At 39.5% G+C, this 26,151-nt stretch overlaps 1 protein-coding gene across 1 annotated transcript in view; it reads right to left on the bottom strand.

Moving 5' to 3' along the window:
• LRP1B (LDL receptor related protein 1B) overlaps positions 1–26,151 on the bottom strand; it is a 631,162-nt gene that overhangs the window by 359,517 nt on the left and 245,494 nt on the right. The window contains exon 3 of the mRNA XM_066553313.1: positions 12,143–12,280. Within this exon, the coding sequence (XP_066409410.1) occupies positions 12,143–12,280 (138 nt within the window). The remainder of the gene's footprint in view (positions 1–12,142; positions 12,281–26,151) is intronic.

The following is a 26,151-nucleotide window of genomic DNA, read 5'->3' on the forward strand; positions in this document are numbered from 1 at the left end:
CACATTTTTTTCCCCAAAAAATGTCCTTTCTAACATCCAGATGCAAGTACAAGCAATGTTTAGCACTATAATCAACATTTCCGAGCTACCTGCCAGCAGAACTCACCGTGCTGAACATCAGCATTGTCAGCTCCTTGGAAGCCTCAGACATATTTTACATAGTCCAAACAAATTATGGTCTCCATTTATAATCCTTGCATGCAGGGAGGGGAGCTCCTGAGCAGAAATTGAGGCTAGAATGTGCATTACAGCTGAAGAAGGTCACTGCACAGCAGGTTCTGTGCCCAGAATCAGCACTGGATGACTGAGCTGAGCCCACCTCTCCTTGAGGAAAACGCCACTACCAGGGATGAGACAAGAAATGGCAAGAAGATTCCAACCAGGACCAAAGGAACGCCCAGTTGTTGGTTTCTCTGGGTCTGGATTGAAGGCACTTGAGACAGTAGTTCATGTTGGGACTCAGGTGTTTATCATTTCTTATCAGTAAAACAGTCTCACTACTGTGAGTTTGGCAGCAAGGCACAAAATGAACAACAATCTCTTGGTACAAGGTCTTTATAGACTAAACTCTCCAATTAAGAACTGACACCTGGATTATTTTCCCTTTTAACCCAATAACTGATCCCACAGAGCTGCAATGCCCAATTACAAAATGCCACCCAAACCCAAGAAGAAGAAGGAGGAAGAAGAAGCATGAAGAAGAAACCCAGGCTGACACCCTGTGCCCTCCATCTCAGTTCCATCCACAACATACTAAAAATCCCAAAGCCTAAATTTCTCATCCAGTGGCACACCTGCACTACTCTCTATAATCTATTTCACACTTTTGTGGGTTCCAGTCTATCCTGAAGTCCAGGAAACTTTCTCCATGAATGAGGGTCAAAGTCAGTGCTGCCCTGCAGGTCAGGGCACCTCAGAGCAGACACAGAAATATTCCTGGTGCCCTGGGTTTCCACACCCAGTAATTTCTATTTGAACCAATGTTTTCAGATTTTACACAGTCTCACTTGCTCATCCAGACCCAACATCAAATGCAGCAGGATATAAACTCTGGCCAATGCAAAGATTCACTGAACTGCCACAGCTTTTCTGTGCTTCTACCTCCAGAAATGCCCTCAGCACAAGACAATAACGAATCTCTCCAAGAATTAGTTGCTAACAACAACTCTTTTTGAAGGCAGCTAAAATATTCTGGAAGTCTAGAATCCCTAAACACACTCTTTGTCAATCCCTAAATGCACAGCTGTGCCTTCATTAGGGGAACAAGCCCTGTGTGAGCAGCACTTCTGCAGCTGAAGGCAGCAGCAAAGGCCTGCAGATGTACCCTTAACCACAACTGTATTTCACTGGCAGTACTCTTAGTTAGATTCTAACACAGCAGCAATTCCTACTGTTATTTACAGTCCATCTATTGAAAAGAGCTTCCTGGGTGCCTTGGTGAACACCAGGAGTTGGTGCTGTAAGACCAACAGAATGATTTTCCAGTACTGGAGGGATGAATCCTTTCAAATCCCTGTACTCAGGGGATATTTTCAGAGCTGAGGTTCAAACCCAGTCAATCCCTGTCCTGTCTGCCTTTACATCCTGCCCAGCTTCCCTCCCCAGCTGCCTGCTGGGACCTTGGTATGATTTGTGTAATCCTTAGGGATGTATCACATCTACCCTTTAGATACAGCAAGGGATCTTTCTAACTTGGAGATGAGTCTTGGAAAACCTGAGGCATTCTCCAAATGGTTCCCCTCAGGTCTAGACATCTTTGGCATCAGAAGGAAAAAAAAAAAAATCCTGGACTGGCAGAAGAAAAAAATATTACAAGTAATGAATGGACTTTTAAAGATATATAAATCAGGAGATTGCAAATTTCTGCACTTAACATTATATTTATATCCCAAAAACTTGACTGTTTTTGCACGGGAATGATTCATGTCCTTGCTGCAGTTTCCAGATGACATCAAGAAATTGGTGGACTTCAAAATAAAAAGTTTTCAATCAGCAGAAAGTCTGATTCATTATGGGAATCATGTAAGGGCTTTTTTTTTTTTTTTTTTTTTTTTTTTTGCCTTTCATCTGGTTCTCCTTGGGAAAACCAAACAGGACATGTTTGTAGGACCCAGCAACCTTTTCAGTCAGAGAGGGACCCTCCATGATCCCCATTTTCCTCCAGCTGAACTGTAACCCACACCATGTCACTAAAAGCCATGCTGCTATTTAAAGCTGGTTTTTCTCCCCTCCATTAAGCTCAAGAGAGAAATTACAGTTTGAAGAGGACAGTGCTTTATCCTTTAATAGCAGACGTTGTGACCAACATCACATTTGGTTTAGGTTTTGTTTGGGATATTTTTTCTCTTCACTAAAAATCAAAACATCCAGCTCCTATGGGAAGGGCAGGATGCATTCCAGATCTTCCTGAAGAGCTCACTTCACAGTTTTTTGAACACAGGACATTCAAGTTTACCACAAAACAGAAGCATGGGCCCCAAACTGTGCCCAGTTAAATTTATAAGTAATTCATTGATTATTTTTTAACATAAATTGTAAGTGTCAGCTCATGGCAGAAAGCAGAACAGTTGTGCCTCACAGAAGTATTTTTAGTGTCCATGTACCTTAAATGTGAGTCCTCAGGATGTCTGAATAATTTTGTTTTAATGTAACTGTGCTCATTTTATGTAACATTTTGCAGAACAGAACTTATTCCCATTTTTCTTTATCCTCCTGATGCCACAGTGTGCCATTAGTCTGAGAATGTAAAACTATACTCATGTCTTTCCTGTAGAAACCTAAAAATTACCTGCACATAAATGTTTTCTGTAGCTCTGCTTCCTTGCCTCTCAGTGGATTAAAAAAGCTCAGTTGATGAAAAGACAACCAAATGTTCTACTTCAGAATTGTGAATTATCTTTTTCTTTTTTATTTGTAAGCTGGACTCATCTCTGCTAAAATTCCAGGAGATGAACATCATTAAGAGAGGGAAAAAGTCAATTAAACAAGTAGCAGGTCCTCCATCTGATGCATGGTTTTGAAAGGGGCTATGAAATATGCAAGACCATTAGAAAAAAGAAAAAAAGTACCTTAGACAGCAACTAATTGTGCTGAATTGCCTGCTGGTAATTAAACAGGGCATTTGTTAAAAAGACCACATTTAGTTCTTAATGAGCGAGGATTTTGACCTTCTGTATAGTTGGGCTAAAAAATGTGTTTGGGGATTGAACCACTATGAATGATTCTTTTATTGCAAACCACAGACATTTTCTCCCTTACTGATCTTGCTCTGAGAATGTGACATCAGCTGTTGTGGAATCTCTCTCACATGAGTGTGAAAACCGAGCTGAAAAGTCAGAAAAGTGTCACTGTGCGTGGGATGAACCCTTTGTTGGAATTATAATCTGGACTGCTGCTAATTTTTCCTCATTTTCAATCCTGGTGGCCAACACTTCCTTGGGGAAAGTGGGCACTGACACTTTGTTCCAGTAATCTATCCCATGTACAAGATACTTCATCTTCCAATCTGCATTTTTGGTATTTTCCTGCATGTTAACAGATTTTAAGAAGGACCAGATTGACGGAAAATATTTTAGAAAGATGCTAAATGTAGTCTCAAAAAGTTTGATTTCATAGGATTTGTTTCACCAGGATATCCCACCCTAAGAAAGAGACACAGAGAGCAGCCAATGCAACTGCAGCAGCCTTTTACAACAGCTTAATCTCATAAATTATTGTTGATTTGCAGAGAGTGGGTCATGGTCACATCTCAAGCTTTGAATATGGCTTATTCTTCCTCAGATGGAACAGCTACCTGGAGGTTTTTTTCCTTTTTCTTCTTTTTTTTTTTTTTTTTTTTTTTACATGTAAATGCTTACAGCACCTGAATAAAGCAGATTTTAAAAAATACCCCTTATTTTTTTCCCAGTCAAGAAGCCCAAACCTAAGGAAATGCTGTTATTCATTCCAGTAGGACTCAGGTCTCATCATAACTATTTTTTTTTTTCTTTCTTTCTTATACACAGCTCATGTCCTGTCACCTATGCACAGCAACAATGCTTTCAACACACTAATTTTCACAAGAGATAAAGTATTTTTGAGATTATGGAATCCCCTGGAAAACTCTTCATTATCATATTGGAGTCAATGCACTTGGAGCACATTCCCATTCTTTGATGGACATTGTTCCAGAGAATACTGATTTAAAGTAGTTCTGCCTGACAATCCCTCAAATAAAATGTCATGAACCTTGCTATTGACTGGGCTCTGTGTTCCCCCAGTTTTCTGTTTTACTCGATTGCTTCCAGGTATTTTTTCCCCTGTTGCCCACAATTTTTAACTTATTCACTTTCATCTCACAGTATTTTAATCTGTACATTTGTCATATAACTAAAATCATGAGCATTACTGCAGTGAGTTAAAGATTAAGTTACACTTTCATCGAATTTTGTGGAGAAAAGATGACTGGAATCTGAGAGGGTATAATGAATTCTGAAAATCAGCTTTTGTACGCTCTGTGCATGTTCTTGCTTCTGAGTGGAAGAGCAAGAGTAATTTTTCAATGTGTCAAAGCAAACTTCACACCATTGAGTAGTATCAATCTCACTTAAAACTGCTGGTGACATCTTGACTTGTTTATCATAGTCTCAGAAATAATGGCAAATTTTAATTTTTAAACCATATTACACAGTTTGAGAATGACTTAGGCTTTTGGATTATACAGTTCCATGAGCTTAAAATTGAAAAATGCAAGAAGTGGGGAATGGTAGGGAAGCAAAGCCCTTCTCTGGGAGAAAAAAAATATGGTTTCTCCTTATTTCAGCTGTGAATTGCAGTGTGTGAAAATGCAGAATCTGCTGTGCTCTGTGTACAGGTGGTCAGGCAGGTGGATGCATTCCAGGTAGGAATACTCCTACCCCAGCTCCCAGGATTTACCACTCTGGTTAACAACACACAGCTAATTGCTGAGATGGGAACGAGTGAGAGACCAGAACTCACTCTGCAAATGCAAATGAACGCTCCTGCGGCTTCAAGTATTTGGACAATAAATGTTTAACTGTTTATGGCTCCTAGAAAAGAGCCCGAGGAGCAAAAGTACCCCCTTCACAGAACAGATGTAGTTTCCTTATTTGTTTATTCACCTTGGGAAGATCAGGAGCTGGGAAGTCAAATCCCCCCAGGCAAGGAGTGGAAGAACTTGAAACCAAGTCTTGTAATGTAGCTTGGCTGAGGGCTCCCGGGGCAGAAAACTGACAACTGCACTTCTGACAATTTATGTGATGCTAGCCCCAGAATTTGCTCTTTTCTTTCTTCTTCTCTGTCTCCAATTTGATACCATTCTGTAAATTTAGGCTGACATTATAAATTGCTCTAGGAGGACCAAAATCACGTTTTTCAGCACACATGCCTGTCACTTTTTTTTTTTTTCCTCACTTCAAACACCAGGTTGCCCAATTATTTTAACACTGTTGAATGAAGCAATGAATAGGCAAATAATGTCACTGGAAAAAGAGTACATGGAAATTTAATGACATGTTTTATTGATGGGCAGATGCCTCAGACGTGTTTTTCTGCAGCAGATATAATTTTACTATTAGTTAATGTAAGAAATAGTAATTAAATTCTCACACTAAATCCTCAATGTAATAGTTTATGTATATAATGAAAAAAAAAAAAAAGGAAAAAATGCCCAAAAGGAAACTGAAAAAGAAGCATTATTCCTTCTAAATAAGATGTCAGGATGCCTAAGCTATCCCATCTCCTCAAATATAGGTGGTGATAGCTGAAGACAGACCCCGTGCTGTCACTCTCCCTACGCCTCAAGGTTACCAGTGCTTCACAAGCATTTGGTGTCAGGTCCCAGTCTCTGATCGTTGAAAAGCTGTCCCTGAGGCCTGGATATTGAAAATACACTGAAGATTTACTCTGTGATGTGGTCTAATGGCAGCCAGGCAGCAACCACACGGCCACAATTGCTGCTCGTGGGCTGAGTTTAGGAGCGTCAGGGTTTTTTTGCCATGCAAATATGTCTGGAACTCCTGATACACAGATTATGCCCACAGTGTTTATCTACATAAAAATCCTTTGAGATTTATTCATACAAAAAGCTTGCTGCATTTCTTACTCCTTAAGGAGTTTTATTAGATTATTTGTTTGTTAACAGGGACGAATTACCAGGTAACTCTGCACACTAATCGACAGAAAGGTAATAAAACATCCCTAGTAAAACTGAAAAGGAGATGCTCATAGGATGAGTTTAAATGTTTGTTTCCTCAAAAAAGGGCAGCCTCAAAACAGCAACAGCAGGCACCAACAACAGCAGGCAACGATAAATAGCATTTAACCTAAATCCCTGGCAAGCAGAATAAAGATTTCTCAGATCATTCCTTGCCATCCCCTGAGTCACTGTAGCTGCTTTCCTTGGGTCTCTGCAGCCCTGTCCATGAACCAGTTAACCACCACTAACTGGCCCTCTTAACCACCATCATCTCATCTTAAATATGATAGATTAACATCTCTGCTACACTTTGTGCATTTTATTGGGCAACAGGATCATAGGAAACCTGAAATATCTGAGTTATGATCTTTACTCCTCTTTTCATAATGTAGAACTCCATGGGTTAACCATCCAACACTGCATTTGCTATTGCAAGCATGGTTTCTGTGCCCTGAAGAAAGCATGTGTATTTAAATGTGGGTGCTAAAAATACTGATCAAAATTTGTATTCAGGGAGGCCAGACCTGACCAACACTTGATTTCACCAGTAAGGAACAGTAGCCAATATTTTCTGTCAAGAAAGTGGATACTGCAGCTGAGATAGAAACACTGGCTGGGAGCAGTATTTCCATTTCCATACATTGCTCCTCCAGTGGACAAGATCAGAACACTCTCAACAAACCATGAACCAATTAATGATCTGCTGTCTCATATTATCATCATAAATGGCCAAACATTTAAATCCTACATTTAATTTGCCACAGAGACAATGCTGATACCTTCACAACAGCTTTCCTTTGTGAATTCTAGCCTAAAAACTCCTCAGCAGCAGCCCATCAAGGTGGGATGAAATCACATCACTCAAATGTCTTCCACTGCTCATTCCCCCACCAGCCTCCTCTAATTTGCTTTGCTGCAAAAGGATTTTGTGATGGAAAGTTATTAAATCACCAAGCCCATGACTTCTTTATCTTGACAGTAGAAGAGACTAAATGACCTTGGCTAATTCAAATGAGCCACATCATGCTGTATTGAAGCAAAAATACAGGAAAGACAGTAATATGCAAGAAATTGGATGTTTGGATGCTGAAATGAGGAAATATCATAATACTAAACTATGCAAATTGAGCCTTCAGCCAGACAAATAGAGCTCTTTACTAGCAGCTCTGTTCCAAAGCAAAAACACTCAGTTTTGGGTTTGGTTTTTTTTTTTAATTTTAATACCCCCACTTTTTCCTCTTTTCTGCCTTATAATCCAAATGGAAACCTTGATGCAGAATGCAGAGTGGTCACAGTTGGAATCTTTCCAAATGTTACCTGGTGGTTTCAGCAGCCCCACTGCTCCTTCAGGAGCTCTGGGAGATGTCCTGGGGGGTTCCAGGATTCAGTAACCTCATGTGAGGCTTTGTACATCACAGCCTTAAAGGATGAGTGATTTAAAGCTTGTCAGAATAAATCAAATGAGTTCACAGGGAAGTCTCATGCAGGTGAGCATTACTTCCAGAAAAACTCTCATGAGAAAATGGAGGGACATTTATAACTCCTGACTGTTTCAGGTTTTTTTTTTTTTGTTACCTTATTACACAACTTCACTAGGAAAAAATAAAAAAAAAAAAATAAAATTAGGACTAGGATCTAAATGTAGGTCCATATCTTTCAGTTTTATAACTTTGCATCACTCTTGAAAGGTCTGAATTTTCCTTAAAATTCTGAAATTTGTATTTTCCCCTCTGGCAAACACTACTTAAAACTTCCCACTGTTTCAGCTGTAGAAAGACCAGAACAAAACATGATTGAGTAACAGCAGCATTTATCTTCATCTTCTGATACCAATTCATTCAAAAAGCCTAAACAGAAAAACAATGCTTTGATTATAGGCTGCTAAAACAGAACAGCTTTTGGCCAAAACTTCTCAATGTGTGTTGGGCAGTTTTTTTAATACTAAATTATCCAGAGTTTGCCTTTGAATATTTTATTGATTAGAGACTTCAGAGATTATGGTTCAGTTCACAATTAATAAAGACCCAAATAATCTGAAGACTTGGAAGGATTCTATTTGCACTGGTATTTTTTGCAGTATTCTTCTAACATTTTCTGGCTGGAAAGCTAAAGTACTAGCACAGACATTCCAGGAGCTACTAAATAATAAGTTAGTTAATTAAAAAAAGGAAATCTCCATATTCTGTACAAGTTTTACTTTCCTATAGCTCTAACTCAGACCAAATCCCAATTTTGGCACACCTCTTTCAATTGTGTGCCATATACGGGTATATAAAGCACTGATTTATAAAACTGTACAGCTCACCCCTACAGCCCTATAAAAAAAAAAAAAAAGGTATTTTGGCCTTCAAAAGACCTCAAAATCAGACTGGGACAAGCTGCAGGCCCAGCTTTAACTAACCAGAGCCAGCCCCAGCCCCATACTGGGATAAACCCTGTGAAAGAAAGACTTGGAACTAAAAAGTTCAGTTGGCGATAATTTGGCAGCTCCCTGGGGCAGGAGAGTTCTCAGCTCATTGCTCAGCTGAGCAGTAAAAGTGGCTGCAAGCACGGCTGAAATAAAGGCCTGGCTCTCCAAAGAAGCCTGGAGAGGTGTGTCAAAGAAAGAAGCTTAATTGCCAAGAGCAGATCTGGAGTAGTCTTCAACTAGAACTACTCAAGCTTGGCTCTAGGTTTGGCACTGGTGAATTTTATCTGAGATTTAGCAACTCTCCCAGCAGCTGATGGGTGTGAACCCCCCAGTCAGCAGGGCTGGATTGTGCTGGAATTGTTGGGATTTTCAGAAAGCTCAACAGCCCCAATATAAGCTTCATAGGAGATGTTAATATATATTTTGATTTCTCCCTTATTCAGCCTCTCTTAAGCATTCTTCAATTAGATAAAAAATGAAAAGGGGTCCAAACTGACCAAATATAGATGTCTTATCACTATTGTATGCTCTGAGGTTCAAATCCAGTGAATTACACACCCCTTTCTCCTCTGAAGGACATTGGAATATATAATGTGAAACAACCATGCGTAATAAAACATTTTTTATTTCATATTGCCACAACCTCTCCTGAATTTATGCATTACATTCACCTGAAAAAATGCATATGTGCCTGAAATAAAAGATGATCATACAGGAATGTCATTGTATTTACTACCATTCCCTTGAAATTTCCCATACATTACCATTTCACACCGGAGCAATGACCATATTTCCCCTTGCCAGGGAAAGCTGCAGGCCTGAATACAACTCTAAAAGATTGTTAATAATGAATTAATGTGAGAATGTTAAATTTAGAGAGAGAAAATAGAATAATTCCACTTGCTGGATGCTTATAGTCCATTAGTTCTCGGAGATTTCACCCCTTTGGAGTTACCTGTGCCCTGAAATAGGCTTTGCCCTGGTGCCACCCCTGATTTCAAACCATGACTGATTTTCCTGGTGCTTGGACTGTGACTCATTTACACAGCACTGTCAGTGTCCCCAGCAAGAGATGATTTTAACACAGCTCTGTGACCAGCTGGGCTCCTTGCAATTCAAAATTGAAAATTGCTGTTGCCTTCCTCGACCACAAATTTCACACGGCCACTGTTAATTACAGCACAATTGATAATGCCACTCTTGTGAGTAATACAAAGGAAAAGCTAATGGTTTGGCTGGATTTCTGAAGTAACTTTGCTACTTTTGGCCACAAAAATGAGTTCAAAACATGACTTGTGTGTTCAAGACTCAGAAAGTAACGAGGAATGACTCAAAGGTCACCCAAACATTTTTCTGATAAACAGATATATAAATATTAATATAAATATATTTTCTAGATATATATATTCATATATATATATAGAGAGAGAGAGAGAGAGAATAATTACAACAATAAGGAACTCATACCAAATATTTGATGTATAGGAATGTAACATAATGATACTTTAGTTGCCATTGCCTGTAACAAACGACAGGATCATAATGTAAAATTATGGTTTTCTATATTCTTTGGCTGATATTTTCACTGATCTTTCCACTGATATTTTCAATTCCGCCCCCACTAAGCAAGTAAAAATATGGAACTGCCAGAAAAATCAATATTAATGAGTTGTTAACTGTTTCCTAGATGGTGGCATTTCATTATGCAAGTGTTCTGTGTGATCTAGAAGAAATATCTATTTAGAATGTTTTACCAAATTCTATGGTGATGTATTAAAGCAGACATTAATTTTTCCACTGGGAAGCTTTCATATTCATGTATGATAATAAAGAAAGGAGTGGGAATCCACATGAACCTTACAAAGTGTATTTCAGCATAAATTAAAAGGATGTGAATATAGATTGGGTATTTTATGTGCTATCACATTCCAAAATACCTCCAAAATACACATGAACAATAAGAAAAACAAACATATTCCATTGCCACTAACAGAGTATTGTACTTTTAGTCCGTATTTTTTTCTGATCCCATTAATCTTGTGGTTAAAAGACTTAAACTACAATAAAAATATAAGACAGTTATAATATAATGATTATTCAGCACTAGAGATTTTTAATCCTCTGTCATTTAATCCAGAGTAATTTACAGAAAAGCATGAAATATTGAGGAACATAAATTTAAACAGAACTTAATGAATCAATACTATTCTCTGAAAAAAACTCACCTGCAACTTCAGAAAGTGTCAGTATAGGCCAAAAAGTGCTTTGACCAGTTTAACTTCTGGGGTTTTTTTTTGGATGCAGGGCCCAGTGCTAAACCCAATATGCTGGCACAAATTTTGATTTTGTGTAATGCTCATTGAACAAGGACTATAAAACAGTTGAGCCTTCAAGAAAAGAAATGATTCCTATCACTGTGAATAAGAATTTTCATCTATTTTATGACAGCCTGTATCCTCACCTGGCTAGATAAAAATAACTATTTGTAGTTTTGTGAAGTCAGCAGTATTGCACTGATTAATTCCAGATGGCTATTTTTTTTTTCTAATTTTAATTTCTTTTTTCCATGTGACTTATTTTTGGTGTGGGCTTAGATTTCACTCTGACAGCTCTGAAAATATGTCCACATGAAATTTTAAATTCTAATTTAACTTTCTGAACTCTACCATTAATTGTATCTTTCACTGTATATTGTCATTTTGCATTGCAGCAGAAGTCCCAGCACCTGTCTCTAGGTTTCTGGTTTGGAACATCAGATCTGTTGAACAACATCAACAATCATTCATCTGGAAATCTGCTGATTAAAAATAATTGATTCAAGGTATCCAAGATTTGGCCCTAAAGCTATCCCCCATGCAGACCTCAAAAAGTCATCTCAGTTGAGCTATTAAATAGTTGACCTTCACCAATTTCTATTTAAGATTTCTCATTATCAGAATTTGGTAACTACATTATTAAACAGTAGATTATTTGCATAAAACCCTCCTGAAACAAAGTCCTCCGTGCAAAATAATGCTCATAGCAAATTTGATATATTTTATGTATTTATTGATATATATTGATATATTTTATTGATAATGCTCCTAGAAAATTTGATATATTTTTCAGTGGTTTTCTTTGACTTTTTTTTTTTTAAGCAGAAGTTGTAAGGAAAAGAAAATTCATTGTGGCAAACATTGCTTGTGCTGCCAAACTTTTGCTCAGTAAAGTTTCCTCATCCTTCTTTTGATAGAAGAGTTTCCATCATATAAGCTTAGTACCTAATGCAGTAAAAGTCCCAAAATCTCTGTGTGTTTTTTACTTGCATTTGGTTCACACAAAGTATTTTTTTTTAATTAACTTGAGACACGCTTTAAATTAAAATACACTTCTATTATTAAAACACGTTTTTATCGATTTGCTTTTGGATGTTTTACACATATTCACACACACATATAGACCTATATGTATTCCCAAGGAGTAAATTCTGGCTCTCTTTGAAGCCCCCCCAAAAAAAATGCAGTGGAAGATTTGAGGTTAAAGCAATTTTCACTCACCCCTGCAATGAACTCCCTCATCGTAGCCATCGGAGCAGTCGTAGACCCCATTGCAGAGCTGGGACAAGTGGATGCATCTGTTGGTGCCAATGCAGCTGATGAAATTCGGGCTGCACTTGAAATCCAGCTCCTCAGGACCTAAAGAACAGATGGAAAATTTCTTACACATCTTTTTACGTGTGGCAAAGAAAGTCCTGCACCTTGTTTCCCTTTTAAAGTTAAAGGTGGCACTCTCTGGATGAGTTCATTTTGAAGAATTTGTTCATTTGGTAGACTTTAGGACCTTGTTATCACACATAAAGTCATAAAGAAATAATTAGTGCAATTACAAATTAATGGCTCAGAGGATTATTTCCTAAAATACAGGTGTTTTGTAGTTGCCAAAATAAGCTTTGCAGACACTAAAAAGCACTATAAGGTTTTCAATTGACCTGTAAATATCCTATCAAGAGTCATATCAGGAGTAATAGGTACCAGTATTTACTTCCACTGTTGTGCTATGCAGATAATTGTAGATATTCATGAAAATACATATAAATGTCACATCTTTGTGGCTGCATTAGATGAGAGAAACTGTTTCTCCATCCCAGGAGACTGCCTCAGAAACTGCAGAGTCCAGGATGGAAGGGGGAGGATAAGGATGCTGTGATTGCTCCCTTTGGGATACCACCCCAGCTGCAATCACTTCTCTCTGTCCCCTTTTCCCTGAAGTGTTTGGTTCAGGGAGTTTTGAGGGAGCTTAGGGACTCTTGAGAATCACTTTTGTTTATCTCTTAGAAATGGTTCTGACTGATAAAATCCCCCTCATAATTCCACACTATCAAGACTTTGAGATTTTTAACACAGCAAAGAACATTTAGAGGTCTGAAGGGTTTGGCTCAGTTAGAGGTTTCAACCATAATTTACACATTGTATATCATTAGCTACTCACAGACCAAAGGGGTGGAAATTTTTTAGGAAAACAACTTGAACCTCCTTGATTTCTCACACTGGAGCCTTGGGTCTGTGCAGCTTGTAATAGTCCTTTAGGCAAATCCATCCTTGGATGCACAGTGCTCAAGTGCAAGATGCTTTCACCTCCCTCAAGGCACTAACTCCAGGAGGAAGGACAGAAATCACTGGCAGTAGCTGAAAGCTCTCTAATTAATAAGCTGGAAAATCTCAGCTTTCTCAGGTCTTGTCTCTTGGAGTCAGCAGGACAAACCATTTGAGGGGAATCTACAACTTCTACAACAAATGGAGATGCCTCTCAGCACAGACCATTAAATAAAAAATCTAATATACAAAATTTGTCCCAGTTAAAAACCTCCAACAGCACAGGGCAGTGCTCTCCTTCCCCAAGCAAAGCAGGAGCCCTTAGCAGGGTCCATCCCTTGGGCAGGAAAAGGGAGCAGTGCCCTGCTCCCTCCTCTGACCTTCCAGCTCCACACCTGGTAGCCCTGAGGGACACCAATGGCATCCTTGAGGAATTCCTGATGAACAGGGACACAGCATGCTGGCTCTAGGCATGGAAAGGTAATGCTTGAGTGCATGAATGTATCCTGTCTCAAAGGATTTGTGTGCTCCCAGGATGAAACACAAACTATCCTCACCATTCTCCAGGTTAAATACACGCAATTCAAATGCAGAGGGATTAAAATGTTTCACAAAGTAACATATTCCCTGCATTTTTCAGTGAAACACATGAAGAACTTAACAACAGAACATTGAAGATTGATCAAAATTTATCCTAGATATCAGGATTTGCTGACTATGGTAATGAGAAAGAGAGAAGCACAGAGTCTGGCTTTGAGGCATTTTCTTGCTCGTTTTGTCCCCTGGAGGCAGGACATTTCATGCCACGAAGCATCCCATGCACCTACAGCACCTACAACCCCTGGCAGTGCCAGGACTCCTCCAGGACTGCTCTGACTCTGCAGACCACTCAAGGAAGAGCATCAATAAAACATCCCAAAGCTCGGTGCCAGGTAGGTCATAAAAAACACAAGGCTGAATTTGATTCCCATCTCAGCTGCATCAGGACTTGAAGGCACCTGACATGTAAATAAACCAAACTGAGTTTCTGATTTGACAGTAATAACTTGCTTGTTATTTGTGTTAGAGCACCTGTGGTAGAATGTGAGGAGTAAAAAAGGTCTTTTCTACTAAACCAGAGAACATCCTTTGAAAAAAAAATAGATCTGTGAAGCATGTGAACCATGGTACCTGCATTACTATAAACTTTAGATCACTAGAGGGTTTCATACTTTAGCAAACAGATAATTTCAGATCTGTGATCAAAACTATAAAAACACATTTACATAAATTTAATGAGTGAAAGAAGGAATCCTACTAACTTTTAAACTGTCAACAGACTGGTCTGACACGTTCTATCACATTTTTGATTTGATGCTACTTGCTTTTAAAATACAAGATTCCTCCAGGACACAAACATTGTGCAATTCGAAATATATTTTCTAACTCAAAATCCTAATAGAGGACCTTCCTAATTAAGATTTATTTGATTGGGAACATAGGATGGGACGCTGGAAAACATTCCAGGAATTATTACTCAAATTGTTTTGGATTTCAGAGAAAGTTTGTGCACCACTGGTGAAAGGAGAAGACTGGAAGTGATTCCCTTATTCATGTGATAAATTCATTTGCACTTGGACTTGTTACAAGCATCATGTGTGGAGGGTAACTTGACTTAAAAATGAAGATGAGCTTCAGTCCCAAAAAGTCCTGGTTTATAGAAGTTTTGTGACTTATTTTGTCTGTAAAATAACTCTAAATGGTAAAAAGTCTCAACAATCAACACCAGTAGAATGCAGGCCTCCCTGCCCACAATTTCTGTGACCTCTATTGAAAAAACTTAAAAAAAATTAAAAAGCCAAATCAAGCTGCATGTTGTGATGCCTTTGAAGCACTGAATCCTGAATCCCACTGAATCCTTCCCAGCTGCTGCACTTTCTGAAATGTCTAATGCAAATAAAGAAGAGTAGCTTTTTATCTTGTTTACCCCTCTTCACTCTCCCTTTAACAGACAGCCACTTCTGGCAGTGTTATCAAGTCAACTTGGGGAAAAGGAATTTAAAAGTGTTCTTCTTCAAAATAATCTCGGTGTATTTTACAGCAGTGCAAGAATGCTAAGAATATAAAAGACTGATGGTGTCTTTTCTTCCCTTCAAAAGACATCATAATTCCTAGCCTTGCCAGTTGGTGGAAAAATAGTCAAAACTACTGGCTGCAATTATGGTAATACAACATCTCCATGTTTCAAACATTCATCCTGGGATGCTGCTTGGAGGGCAAAGAGGATGCAAGCAGCTGAAGAGAGTCAGCTCAGGCAGCAGAATATCCAAGTGTCTCTGGCAGTAATTGTCTGGGAACAGATGGCTGAGGAATGGGGGAAGAGCTGAGCTGCAGAAGCTGAGCCAGGGCTATGGGGGAGCCCCCAGGGCTATAGGGGAGCCCCCAGGGCTATAGAGGAGCTCCCAGGGCTATGGGGGAGCCCCCAGGGCTATAGGGGAGCCCCCAGGGCTATAGGGGAGCCCCCCAGGGATATAGGGGAGCCCCCAGGGCTAAGGGGGAGCCCCCCAGGGCTATGAGGGAAACCCCAGGGCTATGGGGGAGCCCCCAGGGTAACAGGGGAGCCCCCAGGGCTATAGGGGAGCCCCCAGGGCTATGGGGGAGCCCCCAGGGTAATAGGGGAGCCCCCAGGGCTATGGGGGAGCCCCCAGGGTAATAGGGGAGGCCCCAGGGTAACAGGGGAGCCCCCAGGGCTATAGGGGAGCCCCCAGGGCTATGGGGGAGCCCCCAGGGTAATAGGGGAGCCCCCAGGGCTATGGGGGAGCCTCCAGGGCTATGAGGAAACCCCCACGGCTATGGGGGAGCCTCCAGGACTATAGGGGAGACCCCCAGGGCTATGGGGGAGCCCCCAGGGCCATGGGGGAGCCCCCAGGGCTGCAGGCAGGGCTGTCCCAGCCCAAGGGAGGGGGTTTGGGCGCTGGGTGCTCCCCTAGGGACAGGAGGGATGCTCAGGACTGGGGAGGGTACCAAGGCCAGGCACATCCCATGGCCAGGTGCACAGATTATTGCTGCTTTCCCTGAATCTCCAGAAAATAACCTGTGCCCAGAGATAGCCAGGCTGGAAATAGGAGAGAGATTCATTTCGGATCCAGATTGCTTTGGCTGTCAAATCACCCAAGAAGGCCATTTCTGATATGGTCACACCAGGTCACACTCACTGGAAGGAAACTGGATGGAACTCCATTTCTGCTGTGGAATATGACATTTAAATCTGCAGAGTTGATTTCAAAACTTTATTCCTTAAAATCACTCTTGGCAGCAAGAAACAACCTGCAACATATGGTCAAATATAAAATATCTGATACAATTTTAATCGAGTGGTCTTCTCACAGGTGGGGTTTTCAATTTATTTTCTGCCCAGTTCATTATCAAAAACCAGGGGTTTCAAAAGTGCTTATCTTTTAGAAAACTTATAATCACAAAATCTTAAAGGAATGTCTCTGCCCCTGCCAAGACAAGACATATTGTACCTTAATGAAGATGTTGTTTTTATGGGAAAATCAGATGGTTTTGTATTGGCTTCTGTTTTTTTTTTTTAAATAAACTTAAATATTTCAACTCTCACAAGAGGTTGAATAGTATGTATTAATTTCTGTAGCTATGAGTTCATGTAAGTGTAAACTAAACACATAGGGTATCTAATGGTATCACAACTGCTTTATAAAGTCAATTTTTACACAGACTAGCGGCACATTTCTCATACCAAGACTTTGGAACACTGAGATAAATGTATGGAAATGACTTAAAGTCCCTACTCTGTGCTATCTTATATATATGCAAAGAAAGAATTTCATATTTAATAAGGATTTATGCTGCATAAGTAACCCCTTATCCATAGTTACTTTTATCCATATGCTTCATTCAACCATGCAGACTGATAATTAATATAAATTTGAAGTCACCTTCAATCAAATCAGGTATTCAGCTGCCCATGTAAGGGGAATAATAAACATTTACAGCAGGATGTGGATAACTGAAAAGAACAAAGTAGAACAGCACAAGAAATGTAAACTGTGACCTCACAGACACATTATTTAATCTCCAAAATAACACCTCAAAGAAACAATAAAACCAGGGGCAACCAGTGGCTTTGTGAGCTGGCAAATGAGCAAATGCAGCTCCAGCACACAAAAGTCATGGCTTATGACCAAAGCTAAGAGAGGAGTTAAGACTGTAGAAATCAACACCAAAACAAACAGAAACAAAAGAGAAAATTAAGAACTTCAGAAATCAGAAGATGCCTTTGAGTCCCCACAGTCTGACCAGCAGTTATCTGTGCTGGCTGCACTTGTCACATGCCTGGTGACAGATGTCTGCTCTTTACCTGGGGGTGTCAACAGCTCCCTCTGCTCTGCACAGGCAGCAGAAAACCCAGCCAAACATTCCCAAATCCTATCAAAACAGCCGCCCCAGCCAAACATTCCCAAATCCTATCAAAACAGCTGCCCCAGCCAAACATTCCCAAATCCTATCAAAACAGCTGACCCACAAAAACATCCCCAATCCCATCAGAACAGCCACGCCAGCCAAACATTCCCAAATCCCATCAGAACAGCTACCCCAACCAAACATTCCCAAATCCCATCAGAACAGCTGACCCACAAAAACATTCCCAATCCCATCAGAATAGCTAACCCAGCCAAACATTCCAAAATCCCATCAAAATAGCTACCTGAGCCAAATATTCTCTAATCCTACTAAAACAGCTAACCCAACCAAACATTCCCAAATCCAACCATAACACCTACCCAGCCTAACATTCCCAAATCCCATCAGAACAGCTACCCCTGTAGCTACCCCAGCCAAACATTCCCAATCCTATCAAAATAGCTACCCAGCCAAATATCCCAAATCCAATAAAAATAGCTACCCTAACCAAACATTCCCAAATCCCATCAGAACAGCTACCCCAGCCAAACATCCCCAATCCCATCAGAACAATTGACCCACCAAAACATTCCCAATCTCATCAGAACAGCTACCCCAGCCAAACATCCCCAATCCCATCAAAATAGTTACCTGAGCCAAACATTCCCTAATCCAACCAAAACAGCTAAATCAACCAAAGATTTCCAATCCCACCAAACCAGCCACCCCAGCCAAACATTCCCAAATTCAATAAAAACAGCCACCCCAGCCAAACATTCCCAATCCCATCAAGGACTAGCATGGATCAGCTTACGCCTCCTCTGAATCCTGCGCTCAGTTTTGTGCTCCTCATACATGACAGACTTTGAGGGGCTGGAGCATGTCCAGGGAAGGGAATGGAGCTGGGAAGGGTCTGGAACTGCAGGAGAAGCTGAGGGATCTGGGAAAGGGGCTCAGCCTGGAGAAAAGGAGGCTCAGGGGGGACCCTCTGGCTCTGCACAACTCTCCTTGAAAGGGGCAGTCAGGTGGGGTCTGTCCCTTCTCCAAAGTGATGGAACAATAGGAAATGGAGTCAGTTTGCACAAGGGGAGGTTTAGCTTGGATATTGGGAAAAAATTCTGCCTCAAAAGGGTGATCAGGCACTGGAAGAGGTTGCCCAGGGCAGTGGTGGGGCCACCATCCCTGGAGATATTTATTTAAAAGACAATGTGGCCCTTGGAAACATGGCTTAGTGGTTAGCACAGTGCTGCTGGACTCAATAATCTTAGCAGGCTTTTCAGACCTAAATGATTCTGTGATATAAAATTTGGTCAGTCAATAACACTTAATATTTTTTTTTTAAAATCCACATTAAAATTTCCTTCCAAAGGATAGTTCTCAATTCTGTGCATTACAGCAGGAAAACCAGTTCAAAATGTTATCTGGCTGTAAAGTGGCTCACAAAACTCCCATTCCTGGACTCCTGTGACACCCTTAGCACCAGAATTGTGCACAAATGAACTCACAGGTGCAGCACACAGCATATGGATATGGGCTTTATGAGCATCACACTTTTAGAGTAATGCTCTCCACTCCCCTTCTCCTCTATGTGGATTTGTACACACCCGACAAGCAAACAGCAAGACAGTCTAAATCTAATATTACACAACAACTTTGATTTTGGAAATACTTCATTTCAAACCACAATAAGGGTTCTGTCAGCTCTGTTTGAGATGGCTTTTCAGCAAGCACTTCCCCTCTGGCTCTGTTTCCTGCTCACTGCTTTCTGTGTGTCAGACACTTGCTCATCCTCACTGCACAGATGTAAATAATTAACTGAGCCACAGGACTCATCCTTCCTCCTGTAATGGAGCTGATGGCCACTGGAGACAGGGGGAAAGCTGTGCTGAAGGTTGCACAAAAGCTGATGGAGAAGTAAAAAGAGGTGGAGGAAATCTTTCTGAAACAGCTCAGTGCTGAATCATTATCCAAAAACCCCTCTGGGCAGGCTCAGGCTGGGGTGGAGCAGAGCCCTTGGGGGGGTCAGGCCAAGAGCTGCCACAAGAATGGGACCTGAGTTAAGTGTGGTTGCCACCTAGCATTAATGTTGCCACTAAAGCTATTAAAGGCATGCAGGTATTCAGATTTTTAATAGTAAAATCAGCTCAAGAACAGCAAAGTCCATCTGTACTCCTAAATGAAGTAGGATGTTCTGCATCCCTAAAATATCTCAAACTAGAAAATTCACCTAGCAAAGGGAGAAAAGATCATGTCCTCAACGTCCACCTAATGCTACCATTCAACAGGATTGGGGTATTTTTTCACTGAACAGCTCTAAATGCAACCATTTCTGGATTAAATACAATGACAAAGTGGGTTTCTTTAGGTTTAGGGTTGTTTTTTGTGGTTTTATGTTGTTGGGTTTTTTTTGAAACAACATTCAGGGTGATCAGGGAAATCCATGACCACAACTGGAACACCAAACTTTACCTCACCCACACTGTTCTGGTGACAGAAATAAGCAAAGAACAAGTGATGGGAAAGAGAAGAGGAAAGGAACTGAGGTTAGTGGATTAGTGTAGCCTGGGGAGTTCCAATATTCATTCTCTCAGTGTAAGGAGATCAATGTAATAAATAAATTAATATATAAATAAAAATAAATCTAAATAATAAATATAAAATATAAATAATGTAAAAAAGAAATTAATATAGTGCTCAAACACTGCAACACTGTGCCAGAATGAAAATTAAGTTCAGGGGAGAGGGTAACACAAACACCTAACTTTACTTTATAGAGGAACTGACAAGGACCTAAAGTACAAAATATGTTTTTTGCTTGCATTTTTTTTCTGATATCAGTGAAAATATCCATTCAAAGAATTGATGAGGTTGGAATGTCTACTGTTATTGTCAGCAGGGTTGCACCTCTATGCAAACTGACATTTTCATTCCTATGGAACAGGTTATAAAAATCCAGCCTTTACTAAAGTCAAGATAAATATCCTCATTTTTACCATTTTGCTTAAATCAGAACCTTATTTCTACTGCTTCACATGCACATGAGACCTACTACCATGCTAATATGATACCTCACCTTTCCCATTCTCCATTCTATAATGTCCTCAAATTGTGAATCTAGATATAAGGAACACGTCTTGCATAGTTTTTACGCCTCTGATATGGCTTAAATATTCCTAAATTTCACATTTCACCTTAAAATTTTCATGTAAAATTGCTGTAAATAAAAAGATGTAGTCGTGCAATATTAGACAGTATGGAAGATAAAGCATTATCTCACACAAGCTAACAAAAAACCCCTCTTTGCAGTCAGGAAACACTCACCAAGATATTCACCTGTAAAGAAAACTGGTTGGGGCTTGGAAGCAAGAACAAAGAACCAACAAGAGAATACATCTTACATGACTTTTTCTTAAAAAATCAAATCTCTGTCTAGTCTTTCAAAGCTCAGTGTGGCAGTGCCGTTTTTAATTAAAAACAGCACTAAAACAATTCTTGCCATTACAATCTTCCATCACAATGGTCCAACATAATACACTTATGCATCAATGCATTTTATATCTTGTTCAATGAGCACAGCTTCAGCTTGAGGACAAAAACTTCCCATAGAGATGAGAGAATTTGTGTTCTTTGCCACAGACCCTAAAAATTAAAAACCTAATCCTAAGGTCTTGCATGTAGCATGCATCAGAATATCAAGGGAGGTTCTTGTATATACCAACATCAGCAAAGTGCTGATTTATATTCCCTGGTTATTTTTAAGGAATGGCTTTGCAAACATTTGTAAATGATGAAGAGAAAAAAAAAAAAAAGTATGTTCTCAGGAAGCAAAAATAATTAATATTCTTTGTACTTGCAGGGACAAAAAAGCTTTGCTGATGGATTTTTTGGTGATTTACTACAACACACCACAGCAATAATTTATGATCAATGAAGTAAAAAATGAATATTGTCTCATGTAGATGGTCACTCCTCATTAGTTATAAGGAACCTATTTTTAATTTGGAGATTTTGATTTAATTAGTGTCACACATCACAGGGCTGTGCTGTAATGCCTTGGAGTCTGTGTGTGGCACAGCAGTGGCTGCTGCTGGGGCTCACTGAGGAAATGGCAGAGGTGAGCTAAAGTGTTAATTACCCAAACAATTAAAGTACCCAACAATAGTGTTGGCAATAGTGTAACACAGCAACACTCACCTTATAGATGTTATTTATACACAGCCAAAAAAAAAAATATAATCTTTTCTATTTTTGTTGAATATATAAGTGTTAAATAGAGAGACAGTAACCTTCCCACTGATTTACCTGCAGCAAACAGACCTGGGAGATGATGGTGTGGAAACTTCTGGTATGAACTTGGTATTTTCAAGTCCAACTTTGTAATGAGTCCTAATCTTCCGGGAAAAGGATGACATGAATAACATCAAAGTGATTATTTTTCTTTTTTATATATATAAAAGCCCTACAAAAAATTTAAGACATGGTTCCAAAATATTACCGGTGACTCAGTATTCAGTAATTCTTGCTAGGAATCAGCAGTGCCTAAAAAAATGGATAGGCTCAGTGCAGCTGGGAATAAGTGCTGCAATTTAAGTATCTTTAGAGTAGGAACATTTATTGTTCACTTGAAATAGAAAGCAGAAATTTTCCAGGAAAGTGACAGTACAGAACAGATATTGGTGGGGTACTGGTGGTTTTTGAGTTTTTTTCAAGTCTACAATGGTTGACTAAATAATGACAGAAATTCTATCTTTGATAACTACAGAAGAGACATGGGTGAGTCTGAGTGCTGCCAAAATCATTTACACCCTTTACAGACAGGTTCCAGGGTAAGTAACTCATTTACTTGAATATAATTTCAAGAAATTCCTTTTGTGCTTAGTGAAGCTATCTGCTGTGCTCTGGCATTTGGTGAAGCACAAAAGTCACTTTATTCTGATGAGAGCAGCTCAGAAAGAAAAGACTGTAATATTATATTTTACCTGAATACAATCCTAAGCACTTTTAGGACACATATGTTTAAAGGATTCAATTTAGAGCCTGCTCCACTGACAATGTTATCCTATTAATCTCCACAGTTTGCCTTTGTGCTGTGTACTTCTGGGCTAGAACCTAAAAAGTAACAGAATTGTGCTCCTTTTCTTAGCACTGCTTAGTTTTCATCCATGCTCAACTCCTATCAACCTTAGGCAGTTCCCACAAGAGCAGGATGTGATTTTAGTTATCACCCATTCACATCTTTCTAACATTCAGCTTCTCACTGATAAATGCCTTTTATTTCTTTCCTAAGTAAAGCAGTCAATGGTGTCCACAGATATTTTGCTTTAAAAAAAAATATTTTACAAATATTTAATTTTCTGTCTGTTCATTACCTCTCACATCTTCAGAAAGTTCTGGGTGTAAATCCAGAGCTCATAAAGCACATGGAGTGAAACTAGATGAAATTTGGACAGCTAAATTCAATGTTAAGACTGGAAAAGTCTCCAAAACTCCATGACTGAAATTCACTTTCAGTCCAAAGCACTGCTATGCAGAAACACCTGCAAGAGTTGGAAAGGGAGGTGTTTGCACAACACACAGGAGCATCATGGAGGAGATGAGAACTCAGCTGCCACAAACTAACTACAAAATAATTCATTCATTTCCCTTTACCTTAATTCCAGCTAGGATCAGCCTGGGCTTTGAGGGCTGTATCTACATCAATGCTCCTCTTATTGCTCCAAGAGGAGACTGAATATTGTTTGGAAGACCTGAATTGCAGAATTTGTACTGTCCTTTAGTGTTTGACTGAAGAAGATGGAGTAGGTTCATTGCCAGAGTCTCCTTTTCCAGACCTCTCCCATTGCTAGACAAACACCCCACAGCAGTTTGCTCTGTGAAAATGCCTCATTTTTAAAAACAAAGCCTGTAAGGATCCAGTGCTGTGCCCAAATGCCCATTTTTACCTTTCCAGTCTTGCTTAAAAAAAGGAAAAATGTCAGGATCTCTCCATAGTGAAACGTGCCTTTGTCCTGTGACTAAAAGCAGACACCAAAATAATTTGTGTTGGTTTTACTGTCCATTAGTGATGTTGGAGTTGCCCCTTCTGTCTGAGATTTCTCTGATGTCCTTCTAAGAACATCAGTAGCTGGGATAACATTTTATCCCCCTTTTGCTGGTTCAAAAATGACGTTTCATTCTAGAGCCATTGAAATTTGTTTCAATTTTAAAAGAATGTATGAATTTTTTTCTTCTTCTTCCTGAGCTTTGACCCAGATGTCTCAATTATAAAGAGTTTAAGTAAACAATGGAGTTGGATGGAAGTATTTTAAATGTATCTTTTATTCATGCCCTTTCTCACAAATGCTTTTTTCCCTTTTTTTCCCATGCTAGATAGATTAAAAAGGAGAAGTCTACACCATGAAGAATGGTCTCTGTTTCTAGACCTCTTAACTACAACAAACATTTAAAAGGTGATGTTTCCCTTTCTCCCTGCTATTGTGCCTTGGATAATTCTATGGAAAAAAAATGTTTTATATATATATATATTCAATATGCTGTTTGGAGGACCTTTCTCCCATTTTTTTTTATCTCTGCCTCCTGGTGGTCTTTGTTTTTTGAGTTTTATTTTAAAAAATCCACTTTTAAGCATTTCTTTAGTCCTGACTCATGTTCTGCTATTCACATGCCTTTGCCTGGCAGTCACAGGCTTTACCCTGGTGCATTTATTCTATACATTAAAAGAAAAGTATTGAAGCTGAGATGACAATATCAAAGAATTGGCCCCATTTTTCCCAGCAAATATATTGCCTGCTTTTCAGATCCATTCCTTGGAATCTTATTCCTCAACTTTGCCTGTCTCAAGGTAATTCTCTCTTGTCAGAGGAACAATAATGAGTGACCTTCCCAAGCTATGAGCCAGTATCCAAATCCATTTCAAGGCTTTTATTCTGCAGTTAAACAGAAGCGTTTTTCCCACTTACTTTCATAAAACAAGAGTTGTGAGGCTCCTTGCTGCAGGCAGTGGCTCATGTAAATATTAGTTTACAAAGTTTCTCCCCCTCACACTGCCTGCAGAACAGCTACAGAATCCATCAGTCAGTACAGACATCAAGGAGAAAATAAAATGAAAAATGGTATTGCTATGAACATATCTGCATAGACAAAGGAATACTGGAAGCATAACCCAGGATCAGAGGCAAAGAAAAATCACAAAATGTTTAGGGTTGAAAGGGACCTTAAAGATGATTTAGTTCCTTTCCTCCTGCTGTGGGGAGGGATGCCATCAAGAGATAAGAAATTAGGCAACAGACACATGCAGCAAATGGGGGAAAAAATAAAAAACAAAGCCAATCCCCTCAAGATCTTCATCTGCTATAATATTTTTGTGCACTTTTTTTTTCTTTAAAACCTACAGTGCTTGCTGAAAGGCTTTGATCGATGAGTAGGAAAAAAGTTTCTTTCCTAATTTAAATGAGTTGAAAAAAATAAGGTCTGTCATATCTATATATTCAATGGATGTATCTGTATGTCCACAAATAGATAAATGGATCATTTATTCCCTTCCATGAAGGCACCTTTATGCATTGGAAGATAAACAAGAGGGAGATTTGTAGAGCTCCATAAAAGTCCCAGTACCCTGTCAGTACTCACATTGTTTCCCTGTGTATTTACTGGTGTGCAGACACAACCAGCTATTACCTGAAAGATTTTCAGTCAGAGGTCTAAGTGAACTTCTTTAGTTCCCAGTTGAGCTTTTAGAGAAATTGCCATGGTTTCTGAGAAAAAAGAAAAAAAGTCCTAGACTTAAGTGCCTCAAAGCAGAAACCCATTTTTAAGCTACTTCAAGTCTTGAGTAATTCTGAGATCCAAAAAATCCATTGTTCTCAAGAAATGATCCAAAGTTTAAATTTTACATCTTCAAATTTAGTTCATCAGATTATTAGAATTCTGTACATCCACAGATGTGGATTTGAACTGGTTTAAAAGGTGGATTTCAAGACGGGCTCAGCTTTTGATTCATCACTGGGCTCCCTTTTTGGGGGTTATGTTACTTGCTGACTAATTGCTGTGCTGAACATCCTCCTCCCTGTTCCACACTTTGACTTTTACACAGTTTTGGGCAGTGTGCAGTGAGCTTTGCTTTCTGTGCCATGGGGATAATGGAATTCATGCTTGGCCTATTGTGCAGAGCTGCCAATTTTGCTCCTGCCTGGCTGTTTCATAGCATGACTTTTAATTCAGAGCAAATCTCTCCCTTTTCTGAACATGAACTGTGAATTATACAATTAGTGTCCTTTTATATCTGAAGAAAGAAATCTAAATGTTAACTAAATACAATTTTCCTCTTGATGTGTATTCACAATGGTGGCTCAGTCTTCTTAGTCCACCAACCACACACTATTAATAGCCCTTTTTTATTTTCCTTCAGACCTATTTCATCTCACTTCTAAAACTCTATTTACTGCTAAGGTTTCATTTTTTCTGAACACTTCCCATCTTTGTTTTCACCAGCTTCAGTTAGTGCCTGTGCCACAGCAATTCCAGGGAGACTCTGCATTTTACCATCATTCCCTCATCTTCTAGAAAAGCAG

This window comes from Molothrus aeneus, chromosome 7 (genome assembly GCF_037042795.1).
Source record: "Molothrus aeneus isolate 106 chromosome 7, BPBGC_Maene_1.0, whole genome shotgun sequence".
NCBI classification, from domain to species: domain Eukaryota; kingdom Metazoa; phylum Chordata; class Aves; order Passeriformes; family Icteridae; genus Molothrus; species Molothrus aeneus.